This window comes from Mobula hypostoma, chromosome 5, assembly GCF_963921235.1.
Source record: "Mobula hypostoma chromosome 5, sMobHyp1.1, whole genome shotgun sequence".
In the NCBI taxonomy this organism is placed as follows: Eukaryota; Metazoa; Chordata; class Chondrichthyes; order Myliobatiformes; family Myliobatidae; genus Mobula; species Mobula hypostoma.
The window spans coordinates 3,338,634-3,351,815 of record NC_086101.1 but is presented as its reverse complement, the minus strand read 5'-3'; the positions used below and the strand labels follow the sequence as shown (position 1 = coordinate 3,351,815).

The window sequence follows — 13,182 nt, the reverse complement described above, 5'->3', positions numbered from 1 at the left end:
GGAAATCCAGAAATTACTACCCCAGTGCCCTTGCTTTTCAGCTTTCTATCTCACTCCCTAAATTCCTTCTTCAGGGCGTCCTCCCTTTTCCTACCCGTGTCATTGGTGTCAGTATGTACACAGACTTCTGGCTGCCTACCCTCCCCTTTTAGAAAGCAGTGCAGCCGATCGAAGACATCTCTGACCCTGGCTCATCGGTCTGGAAGGGCCTTTTAATGTGCTGTATCTCTAAACAAGAACTAAAAGCCATATTTCCGAGACAGGGTGGTGATCTGCTGCCGTGATCATTCTTGGTGCGAGAGGTGGTTGGGCTGTCCTGTTAGAGGGGCGTCAGCGAATAACTACAATGTATTTTGTGTAAGGTACACATATAGCCTTGTGGTACTGGGGTTGGGATTTGTGGTGGTGTCAGTCCAGGCTTTCATGTAGATGTGACGTTTATCCTGCTGTAATGTCTGGGCATATTTTGTGAAGGTCAGCATGGTGCTGCACTGCCTAGTGTTACACTATTGCACCGACCCGACTGGTTGGGGGTGTTGTGGATAGTGTGGAGGGCTGTCAGAGGTTACAGCGGGACATTGATAGGATGCAAAACTGGGCTGAGAAGTGGCAGATGGAGTTCATCCCAGATAAGTGTGAGGTGGTTCATTTTGGTAGGGCAAATACGATGGCAGAATATAGTATTAATGGTAAGACTCTTGGCAGTGTGGAGGATCAGAGGGATCTTGGGGTCTGAGTCTATAGGACCCTCAAAGCAGTTACGCAGGTTGACTCTGTGGTTAAGAAGGCATACTTATATTGGCCTTCATCAATCGTGGAATTGAATTTAGGAGCCGAGAGGTAATGTTTCAGCTATATAGGTCCCTGGTCAGACCCCACTTGGAGTACGGTGCTCAGTTCTGGTCACCTCACTACAGGAAGGATGTGGAAACCATAGAAAGGGTGCAGAGGAGATTTACAAGGATTTTGCCTGGATTGGGGAGCATGCCTTATGAAAACAGGTTGAGTGAACTCAGCCTTTTCTCCTTGGAGCGATGGAGGATGAAAGGTGACCTGATAGAGGTGTATAAGATGATGAGAGGCATTGATCGTGTGGATAGTCAGAGGCTTTTTCCCAGGGCTGAAATGGTTGCCACCAGAGTGCACAGGTTTAAGGTGCTGGGGAGTAGGTACAGAGGAGATGTCAGGGGTAAGTTTTTGACTCAGAGAGTGGTGAGTGCGTGGAATGGGCTGCCGGCAACAGTGGTGGAGGCGGATACAATAGGGTCTTTTAAGAGACTTTTGGATAGGTACATGGAGCTTAGAAAAATAGAGGGCTATAGGTAACCCTAGTAATTTCTAAGGCAGGGACATGTTCAGCACAACTTTGTGGGCCGAAGGGCCTGTATTGTGCTGTAGGTTTTCTATGACCCGCATTCAGTTCTGCTGCTGTCTCTCAAGAGTTTATATCTTCTCTTTGTGACTGCGTGGGTTTCCTCTGGGTGCTCTGGTTTCCTCCCTCATTTGAAAGACGTAGAGGATACGGTTGGTAAGTTGTGTGCATGCTATGTTGGCACCAGAAGTGTGGCGAGACATGCTGGCATTGTTCCCTTGAAGTTGAAGTGACCCGTGTGTGAAAAACTCTTGTGCTGTGTAGCCCAGTGACAGCAACATACACGCTCTGAATTTAGAAGTGGAAGTAAACCTGAAGCTATTCTAAGGATAATAATCCATTCCGCTGTAAATGAACCTACAGTTCTTCCGCACTTCACAACCTTTGCTTCTTTGGACCAGTATAAATCAGCCAGATCTAAAATCAGCAGACCAGTCATCATGAACTCCACATTTCCGGTCTGATGCAAACAGTGTTGACAAAGGGAATGTGATTGTGTATGATCATGAAATATACTTAACTTGCCAACAAGGTAGAGGGTGACAACCTTTTACGCTCAGTTTAAATGCCTTTGTGTGCTGGTAGCAAAAGCTCTGTGCGCATAGATGCACGCACCTTGGAGGGAACGTTACTTGCCAGCTGCCCCCAGCACATCCTCGGACTGTGCTGGCCATTGATGTCAGCTTGGATGTACTGTACACGTGACAAAGTTAATCTGTAACTCTGGTGTAACACAGCTACACATCCTGGGTTACGTTAAGTTTCACAGTGCGGGAATCCCCGTGGCAGTGGAGTGTTTTTGGAAGGTGTGGACGGGCTAATGGATTAACATAAGGGCTTGATGTTCTCACCACAGCTTTGTCAGCTCCAGTGAGCGGATCAGAGACACAGAGAGAGAGCGAGACGACGAGCGGGACTCGGGGAAGGAGATGGATTGTGAGAGCTACAGAGATACCGAGCGAGACATCGAGCGTGGGAGGGATCGCGACAGAGGCCGCGACAGGGACAGAGACCGGGACCGGGACAGGGATCGGGATCGTGACCGCGAAAGAGACAGAGACCGGGATCGCGACCGGGACAGGGATCGGGACCGTGGAAGGGACAGGGACAGAGACCGGGAACGGGATCGGGACAGGGATCGCGACGGCCCTTACAGAAGTAAGTAAGCTTTCTTCATTGCTCTGTCAGATAACACAAAGAAGATTGGGAGTCAGCCATTAGATGTGCTCTGCTGTTCACCAAGATCCAGGTCATCCCAGCAACAGTCCCGTATTTCTGCCAAATCTCGGCCTAGATTTCAAACGTTCAATTATTATCAAAATGTACAACTCCGAGATTTCTGCCGGAACTCAGGATTCCCCAAAGGCTGAGGGAATGACCCAGGTTCAGGGAAGGAATTGGAGAGCATCGTACTCTCACGCAAGGGTGGGACAGTGGTTCGCGTGTCCTGAGGAATTGAGTGGGGTGGGGGTTGTTCCAAGTGTAGGGGGAGGGTGGGACCAGGGTTTGCCTGTCCTCAGGAATGGAGGCTGGGTGCCCCCAGGGGTGGGGCAGGGATTTAGGTGTCCTGAGGAAAGGAGTGGGATGGAGGGTAGGGGGCGGGGGAAAGTGGGATGAAACGGGTGTTTTCAGGGGAAGGGGGCCGCGGTGCGAGCTGCGGAACAGTACTCAGAGGGGTTGGAGGATGAGTGGGAGCGGGTATCGGAGTTGTCAGGGTGCTGGAGGGGTTTCAGACACACTCTCTGCTCTGCCTGACTCACCTGCAGGGTCTGATTCCTTTCGCGCCCCGCGCAAGGGCAACACGGTCTATGTGCACGGCGTGGGGATGACCGAGGAGATGCTGAGGGATTCCTTCTCGCGTTTTGGCACCATCGTCAACCTGACCACCGACAGCCCCAAGAAGTGAGTGTTCCTTCTCTCCATTGCCCCCACCCTCCCTCGCTCACTAAGTCTTCTGCTCCACCGCTAAACTTTCTCCGGATTCTCCTCCAACCCTCGCACTGTTCTCCGTATCCCCACGGACACGCTGGTCCCTACATCACACCCGGTATCCGTGTAGAGGTCTCTCTACTCACGCCTGTCTCTTTACTTTGCACAGCTGTGCGTTTGTGACCTTTGAGACAATGGAGTCTGCCGACCAGGCCATCACTGAGGTAAGGAGAACGGCGAATGGCCAGGAGAGCTACCACCCCCAGGGAGTGGTTGTAGCTTCCTACCACATGGACTATAAGACATTGGAGCCCATCGAGTCCGCTCTGCCGTTCCATCATGGTTGATTTATTATCTCTCTCAACCCCATTGTCCTGCCTTCTTGTAGCCTTTGACACCCTGACTAATGAAGGACCTATCAACCTCCACTTCAAATATACCCAATGACTTGGCCTCCACAGCTGCCTGTGGCAATGAGTTCCACAGATTCACCACCCTCTGGCTAAAAAAAATTCCTTCTGATCTCTATTCTAAAAGAATGTTCTTTTGTTCTGAGGCTGTGTCCTCTGGTTCCAGGCTCACCCTCTGTAGGAAACATCTTCTCCATGTCCACTCGTTAGTCTTGCAAGACCATGGACCTGCGCCAGGGAAGTCTTCACTCTCCAGGGCGCAGGCCTGGGCAAGGTTGTACGGAAGACCAGCAGTTGTCCATGCTGCAAGTCTCCCCTCTCCATGCCACTGATGTTGTCCAAGGGAAGGACAAGGGCCGACACAGCTTGGCACAGGTGTCGTCGCAGAGCACGGTATGTTTAAGTGCCTTGCTCAAGGACACAACACGCTGCCTTGGCTGGGGCTCGAACTCACGACCTTCAGGTCGCTAGTCGAACGCCTTAACCACTTGGCTACGTGCCCACTCTATCTAGGCCTTTCAGTATTCAATATGGGTGAATGAGATCCCTCCTCATTCTTCTAAACTCCAGCGAGTACAGACCCAGAACCATCAAATGCTCCTAATACATTAACTCGTTCATTCCCAGGATCATTCTCTTGAACAACTTCTGGAATCTCTCCAATGCTAGCACATCCTTCCTTAGACACAGGCCCAAAACTGCCTGCAATACTCCGTGTAGTCTGACCAATGGTTTGTAAAGCCTTAGCATTACATCATTGCTTTTATATTCTAGACCTGTCATAATGAATGCAAACATTGCGTTCGCCTTCCTCACCACCATCTCCAACTGCAAGTTAACCTTTCGGGAATCCTGTACGAGGACTCCCAAGTCACTCTGCACCTCAGATTTCTGAATTCACTCTGTTATTAAATTCTAATATTGTAGCAGGTTACCATTCAAATACTGATATGTACAGCGGGTCTGCGAGGATTTCAAAACACATGATCCATCGTCCCATGTTCTTGCAACCATCCAGCTGGTGATCAGCCAGTGTGAGGTGTTTCCTGCGAAAACACCTCACTGATCTTAGGTTGTTTTTAAAAAAAAGAATTCACTGCTTCATTTGCCAGTAACGGTAATCGTGATGTATCTGTTTATTTTGGGGAAGTGGGCATGGTTTAAAGAACAGATGGGTAGGGCTGCATGCCGCATGCCAACAAAACTTTTTGCATGTGCCATCTTCGGCACAACTGCCTTTGGATCAGAATGACTGACCTACTGTATGCCATGAAATTTGTTGTTTTGCAGCGGCAGCAGAGTGAAGTACATAAAAATAACTATACAGTCAGAATATATACGTAGAAAATCAGTAGTACAAAAAGAACTTAATAGTGTGGTCACTTCATACACTCGATCCCTTCAACCACTTTCATTTACATGAGAAACATCAAATACTGCAAAAAGAGAACAAGCGAGTGAGGTTACATTGAGTGTGTGCCTTTACCTAACCAGAAGAATGCGTGTCTATGAGGGTGAGGGTCCTTCAAGGCGGATGCCACCTTCTTGAGGAATTGCCTCGGGAGGAAGCCCTCGATTTTGGGGGGGCTGGTGGCATGATGGAGCTGGCTGAGTTTACGACTTGTGCGGCCTTTTCCCGATCTGTGCGTTGGAGCCTCCGCACCGGACAGTGATGCAGCCAGTCAGGATCCTCCCCACTGTACATCTGTAGAAATTTGCTAGTCTTTGGTGACATACAAATTCTCCTCAAACTCCGAATGGAATAAGCCACTGTCGTGTCTTCTTTGTGATTGCATCAATTACAAAGGGTGGGCCCATGGTAGAACTTCAGAAATATTGATGCCCAGGAACCCGCAGCTGATCTCCCGGGCCATGAGTCTTGGGACTGGAAAGGAAAAGGGGGGGAGACGCCATCATAGGAAGGTGGGAAAGGGCTCTGCCTGAAGCATCCACTTTTATTCGTTTCTGTAGATCATAGTCATAGTCATATTTTATTGATCCCAGGGGGAAATTGGTTTTCGTTACAGTTGCACCATAAATAATAAATAGTAATAAAACCATAAATAGTTAAATAGTAATATGTAAACTATACCAGTAAATTATGAAATAAGTCCAGGACCAACCTATTGGCTCAGGGTGTCTGACCCTCCAAGGGAGGAGTTGTAAAGTTTGATGGCCACAGGCAGGAATGACTTCCTATGACGCTCTGTGTTGCATCTCGGTGGAATGAGTCTCTGGCTGAATGTACTCCTGTGCCCGCCCAGTACATTATGTAGTGGATGGGAGACATTGTCCAAGATGGCATGCAACTTGGACAGCATCCTCTTTTCAGACACCACCGTGAGGTGCTGCCTGATCTGCTGAGTTCCTCGAGCGTTTTGTGTGTGTTGCTCTGGATTTCTGTGCCTGACTGCCCTCTCTCCTTCCTCCTCACAGATGAACAGTAGCATGGTGGGTTCAGTCTACCTGAAGGTGATGATCGCCCGCAAGCAGCTGATGCTGGAAACGGCCACGCGTAAATCTGTCTGGGGGAGCCTGGGTAAGTGGAATCCCTAATGCCCTCCCACACCCGAGCCGGGGGCTGGGCTGTGTCGGGAATCAGGGAGGATGGGGCTATCATATGAGGAGGGTGGCGGACGATGGTTTGAGGGAGTTGGGTGGGGATGGGAGCAGGCTGTGCAGGTGGGAAGGGGACAAGGCTGGGTGCCATCGCTAACAATGGTGATGCATCTCTACATGTATCAGCAGGCCCCTCGGCCCATCTAGTCCATGCCGAACTCTTATGCTGCCCGTGATGTTGGATTCAGAATGAGCTCGGAGGCTGGTGAAAGGGTGGAACAAGCTGCCAGTAAAAGTGGAAGGGATATTTGAGAGGCACTTGGATGAGTACATGGACGGGAGGGGTATGGAAGGCTGTGGTCCAGGTGCAGGTGAATGGGACTAGGCAGGTTAATGAAGGGCTTGTTTCTGTGCCTCAGCGATTATAGGAGCAGAATTAGACCATTCGGCCCATCGAGTCTTGTCTACCATTCTATCATGGCTGACTTATTTTCCTTCTCAGCTCCATTCTGCCTTCTCACTGTCACCCTGACTAATCAAAAACCTATCAACCTCTGCTTTAAATGTACCCAATGACTTGGTCTCCACAGCTGTCTGTGGCGATGAAGTCCACAGATTCATCGCCCTTTGCCGAAAGAAATTCTTCCTCATCAGTGTTTTAAATGGATGCCCCTCTGTTCCGAGTCTACGACCCCTGGTCTCAGACTGTTCCCTCTCGTATTATCTGGGCTCATTTCTCTGGGAAGCTGGATCTGGTGGTCGTTATATCAGCTGGGGAGGGAGGGGAGGGGTTAGGGATGATATTGAGGGGTGAGGTGTATTGTAAGCAGTGCCTTTGATCTTCCCCCCACAGCAGTGCAAAACAGTGCCAAGGGGTCCCACCGGGACAAGCGGAGCCAGGTGGTTTATAATGAGGACTACCTGGCATAAGGCGGCCTCGGGGAGATGGGTGAAGGAAGGAACGAGAAAGAAGTGACCTGGTACACGGGAAGGGGACCGTCAGAAATATCTGTAAGCCAGACAGGTCCCTCCTTTCCTGCTGCTGTAGACATTCCAGCAGAGACATCCATCGCTCCCACCTCCCCGAGACGTCTCTGTACCACTCCTCCTCCCACCACTCATACCACCCTGATTTAACCCCTCCGCCCTCCCACCTCCTCCTCCCCTGCACCCTCCCACCTCCTCCTCCCCTCCAACCTCCTCCTCCCCTCCACCCTCCCACCTCCCCAAGACGTCTCTGTACCACTCCTCCTCCCACCACTCATACCACCCTGATTTAACCCCTCCACCCTCCCACCTCCTCCTCCCCTCCGCCCTCCCACCTCCTCCTCCCGTTCACCCTCCCACCTCCCCAAGACGTCTCTGTACCACTCCTCCTCCCACCACTCATACCACCCTGATTTAACCCCTCCGCCCTCCCACCTCCTCCTCCCCTCCACCCTCCCTCCTCCACCTCCCCCTCCCTCCTCCCCTCCACTATCCCACCTCCTCCTCTTCCTCCTCTCCACCCTCTCACCTCCACCTCCTCCCCTCCACCCTCCCACCTCCTCCTCCCCTCCGCCCTCACACCTCCTCCTCCCCTCCAACCTCCTCCTCCCCTCCACCCTCCCACCTCCCCGAGACGTCTCTGTACCACTCCTCCTCCCACCACTCATACCACCCTGATTTAACCCCTCCGCCCTCACACCTCCTCCTCCCCTCCAACCTCCTCCTCCCCTCCACCCTCCCACCTCCCCGAGACGTCTCTGTACCACTCCTCCTCCCACCACTCATACCACCCTGATTTAACCCCTCCACCCTCCCACCTCCTCCTCCCCTCTGCCCTCCCACCTCCTCCTCCCCTCCACCCTCCCACCTCCTCCTCCCCTCCAACCTCCTCCTCCCCTCCACCCTCCCACCTCCCCGAGACGTCTCTGTACCACTCCTCCTCCCACCACTCATACCACCCTGATTTACCCCTCCACCCTCCCACCTCCTCCTCCCCTCTGCCCTCCCACCTCCTCCTCCCCTCCACCCTCCCTCCTCCACCTCCCCCTCCCTCCTCCCCTCCACTATCCCACCTTCTCCTCTTCCTCCTCTCCACCCTCTCACCTCCACCTCCTCCCCTCCACCCTCCCACCTCCACCTCCTCCCCTCCACCCTCCCACCTCCACCTCCTCCTCCTCCCCACTCTCCTACCTCCTCCTCCTCCCCTCAACTCTCCCACCTCCTCCTCCTCCCCTCCACTCTCCCACCTCCTCCTCCTCCCCTCCACCCTCCCACCTCCTCCTCCTCCCCTCCACCCTCCCACCTCCACCTCCTCCTCCTCCCCTCCACCCTCCCACCTCCACCTCCTCCCCTCCACCCTCCCACCTCCTCCTCCTCCCCTCCACCCTCCCACCTCCACCTCCTCCTCCTCCCCTCCACCCTCCCACCTCCTCCTCCTCCCCTCCACCCTCCCACCTCCTCCTCCTCCCCTCCACCCTCCCACCTCCTCCTCCTCCCCTCCACTCTCCCACCTCCTCCTCCTCCTCCCCTCCACCCTCCCACCTCCTCCCCTCCACCCTCCCACCTCCTCCTACTCACTCCTCTGCAACTCCTACCTCTGTCCCCCACCCCTCTCGTTCGAGGTCCCCTTGCATTCCACCACTGTTGCTGGGCTCTTGATCCAGGTGGCCCTTACCCTCTCCAACCCTCGGGGTTGCTCTTCGGGGCCCAGCATTTCATCATCCACAGGGGCTGGATATGTGGGAGGCTCAGTATGTCTCACCGCCCGACCTCATTCCCACAGGCACACGGGGAGGGGGGGGGAACAGAGAGAAAGAGATACAGACACACACCCCAAACTACACTGGTGACACTCCCACCCCACTCTCCCTGAACGGGACCCCAGCATCACATCATGGACAATTGGATCTGTTTATCCTCCGGCCCCAGAACGGCCAACTGTAAATAAAACGCTTTTGTGTTCAATAAATTAACAGTCCAAATGCCCTGCTGCACGTTGTCGTTGTGTACGTAACAGCACACTTTCCGGTCTAACAGTTAGCGTGATACTCTACAGCACCGGCGATCCCACCACTGCTGTAAGGAGTTTGTACGTTCTCCCTGTGACCGTGTGGGCTTCCTCCGGGTGCTCCAGTTTCCGAACACATTCCAGCAACATGTGAGTCGGTGTTAGTAAGCTGTGGGGATGCTGGAAGCACAGTGACATCTGCAGGCTGCCGCCAGCACATCCTCAGATGTAAAGGATGCGTTTCCCTGTGTGTTTCGCCACATGACAAAAATAATCTATCTAATCTAGCTCTGTAATGTCTGACACACAGGGAGAGAGAGAGAGAGACACACACAGAGATGTATTCCTCCCTCCATCAATGATCACTGGCAAGGTAAAGCGATTGCATTCATAGTAACACTACTACACCGTGCAGACGTACGGTTAGGATTAGTAAACTGTGGGCATGTGTTGGTGCCGGAAGCACAGTGACACTTGTGGGTTGCCCCCGGCAATTCCTCAGACTGTGTTGGTTGTTCACATAAACAACATATTTCACTGGGTGTTTCAATGTCGTCTTCTTAAGCCCATCACCTCAACTGGGGCATGGGCCTCCGACAAGAGTCCTCTGTCCTGGGCTGAAGGTTGATCAGCTCTGTGGCTTCTGCCTTCACCGCACCATTTCATACATCTTCTAGGCGATGTACACCTTCCTCTCCCAGGGATGAGGCCTTTGGAGCTTCTGCTGGCGTTTCTGTAGCTCCAGGTTTTTACAAAATGGGGTTCCTAGCCCCGTGCCCAACCCTCCTCCTCTTGAAGCCGGGCTTGCGACAGCCATGGCAGAATTGTTGTCATATACATGTGCCAAATAATGCTGATCTTTAGAGGGGGATCTGCCGGTGGTGGTGTTTCCCTGCACTTGTCCTTCCTGTTGGGAGGGGCAGTGGGCTTGTGACAGACCTTTGGAGTATTTGTAGAACACTTCATACACATGATGTAGTTCAGAGTGCTTTACAAGGGGTAAAAGCACAAATATGAAAATAAAAATAGACATGAAAATAGAAGACAAACAGATGCTCATTAAAATCAAGGTTAAATAAATAGGTTTTGGGATGATGTTTAGAAGTGTCAACTGAGTCTGCAACCCTTAGTTTTAGGTCTTGAATTTTAGAGTGTAGTTGAAAAAAGCTGACCTGCCAATTATCTTCTGAGGGAGATTGTGGTGGAAGACAGCCTGAGAACTCAACCAGGATTATAAATTGAAAATGATTCTGTGATGTACTGAGTCCCAGATCACTGACAGCTTTAAAAACAAGTGAGGGAACTTTAGGAGTGACAGCAATGTGTTTTGTTGTTTGCATACGCACCACAGCCTCTGCGTGCCGATGGGGGGTGGGAGGGAGTGTTTGGGGGGGATGGGTGGGGGACTGCGTTACCCTGGGTCACATTCCGCTGCTTGAGATGCGCTGGAGCTGCACTCCTCCCGCACACCCCTCACTCGTATCTTAGACAGTCCGGAGGTGGGTACCGCATTTGTATTGGAGGGGTCGTGACTGTCACGTGACAGCACTGCCCATTTACCTGGTCGAAAGGCACGCCACCTGCCAATCAAGGTTTGACCCCTCCTCGACCATCAATGCACACCTAACCATTGGCCCCTTTAGTTAGCCTTGTACTTGACCTTGGGCGATTGGCCTTTGTAATCAGCTTAACCCTGCTGCACTATGAAGGAAGCCACGTGTGCTTGACCCTTTCTCTTTTTTGCTACCTCCGAGGGACCACACCCTGCCGTTGGTGAGTTGTGCATTGAATAGGGTTAGGGGTGTGGGTATCGTCCCTGATATCATAACAGCCATGCCTGCACAGAGTCAAGGGTGTCGGGGTATCGTATTTACTTTTCCCTTGGTTGTATGTGAGTGTGCCTGTACTTTGTTTCCACACAATTTTATTAATTGTCCACGTGTGTTTTATTACTGATCCGACTACTGTAAATTGTGTGTGTGTTGCTTCTGTTGCCATCTTCCCATGTTTACCTTCTGTAAATAAAACGCTTTACTGCCAAGACTGTGTCCAGAGTCCTCGCCTTTGAGACCTATCGAATCTGTTTCCTCGCTTTCTGGCCGTTCTTACAGCACGGAAACAGGCCCTTCATCCCCATATTATTCTTCCAAGGCCCATCCACCCACGCCTTCCAAACCCCTCCCAACCACGTATGTATCCAAACTTCTGTTAAATGTTGGAATTGACCCTGCATCCTCTGGCAGCTCGTTCCACACTCTCACCACCCTCTGAGTAAAGAAGATCCCCCTCATGTTTGCCTTAAGCATTTCACTTTTCACCCTTAACCTCTAGTTTTAGTCTCGCCCTACCTTAGTGGAAAAAGCCTGCTTGCATTTACCCTATTGATGCCCTCATAATTTTGTATACCTCTATGAAATCTTCCCTCAAAGATCGAATAAAGTCCAAACTATTCAATCTTTCCCTCAATTCCTGGCAGCATCCTTGTAAATTTTCTCTGCACTCTTTCAATCTGACTGATATTTTTCTTCCGGATAGGTGACCACAACTGCACACAAATGAGGCCTCACCAGCATCTTATACATAACATCCCAATGCCTGTACTCAATACTTTGATTTGTGAAGGATATGCTGGTCAATGGTCATGAGGGCTGTGGCAGTAATTGTGTAGATGGTGAGATTCTCTTGATGGTCCTTCCTGCCACTTCAGTGGTGTGAATGTGACTTGTACAGTTACCGGCCCGTGCCTGGCCGCTCTCCAGGTCTTATCACACACAGACACTAGCTGCTTCCTTGGCTGAGGAGATTCATGTAAAACTGTAATGGTTATAACCAGGAAAGATGGTAGTGGCTCAGTCACAGTGGTCTCTCTGGGTGATTGTTTGCCTTTTATGTATTTTTCACAATCACAATACACTGTGGGTTATCACGTATGGCAGGTCTACCTCACTAACTAGTGAATTACCCAATGGTGACAGAGCTGGGCTTGATGAAGCCTGCTTCAGCAAGGGATGACGATGTCAGAGGTGCTGTGTGGTCCAGCAAATAGTGGAGCATATCGGTAAGATGGCGGTGTGCACAGATGCAGCAGCCTCGACAGAGCCAACCAAGTGTTAATGGTTTTTTTTAGATGTCTTTTGTGATCTCAAGACCCTGCTAGATATTGAGAACTTCAAGTACTGCAAGTCTACTCCATCATCGAGTTGATTGATGGTGGAGGAGCTGGACTTGACGCAGGCCTGCTGTCGAGAGGGTTCGGAGTCGGTGCGGGCTGACGATGTGCAGTCTGACAGCCAGTGATTGCCTTAGTCGATTTTCCTGTGATCACAAGGCCCTGGTGGACATTGGCAATGTAGAATACTGTGAGTCCGATTCACTGGGTCATTGAGAGAGCTGTGTAGCAGCAGCTGGTAAACAGACCAGACCCTCATGCCTTGGAGTCGCCCACTGCAGCTGCCCAGAAATGCTGGAACGGCCTGAGGGCACGCTGGAGTCTACGCTGGGTTGGGGGCTGGCCCCTCTAGTTGCTGCTGCTCTCCAGTGTTTGCTCAGTGGAACACAAGCTGGATTGCCTTCATCTGTGACTGCACTAGGGTGAGCTGAGGAACTGCTGCAGGCTTGTTCTTGCAGAAACATGGCTCCAGGACAACATCCGATTCACCATCAATCTACAAGCCATGACACTCGGGGAATTCGGCTATATGAAGATTATTTTTTGTAGCTGTTTTTCTGCTATCAGAATAGGAGGAACAACACCTTATATTCCATCTGGGTAGCCTCCAACCTGATGGCATGAACATCGACTTCTCTAACTTCCGCTAAGGCCCCACCTCCCCCTCGTACCCCATCTGTTACTTATTTTTATGCACACATTCTTTCTCTCACTCTCCTTTTTCTCCCTCTGTCCCTCTGAATATACC

General features: G+C 51.5%; 1 protein-coding gene across 3 annotated transcripts in view; it reads left to right on the top strand.

Annotated features, from left to right (window-relative positions):
- Positions 1-13,182, top strand: part of nelfe (negative elongation factor complex member E) — a 92,066-nt gene that overhangs the window by 34,084 nt on the left and 44,800 nt on the right. The window contains exons 6-10 of one of the 3 annotated variants that reach the window (XM_063047887.1): positions 2,229-2,530; positions 3,139-3,274; positions 3,471-3,525; positions 6,148-6,250; positions 7,127-8,395. In XM_063047887.1, coding sequence (XP_062903957.1) covers positions 2,229-2,530; positions 3,139-3,274; positions 3,471-3,525; positions 6,148-6,250; positions 7,127-7,200 — 670 coding nt within the window. In that variant the 3' untranslated portion in view covers positions 7,201-8,395. Of the gene's footprint in view, positions 1-2,228; positions 2,531-3,138; positions 3,275-3,470; positions 3,526-6,147; positions 6,251-7,123; positions 8,396-13,182 lie in introns of those variants that run through there. The other 2 variants (XM_063047886.1, XM_063047888.1) reach the window with 2 other exon arrangements.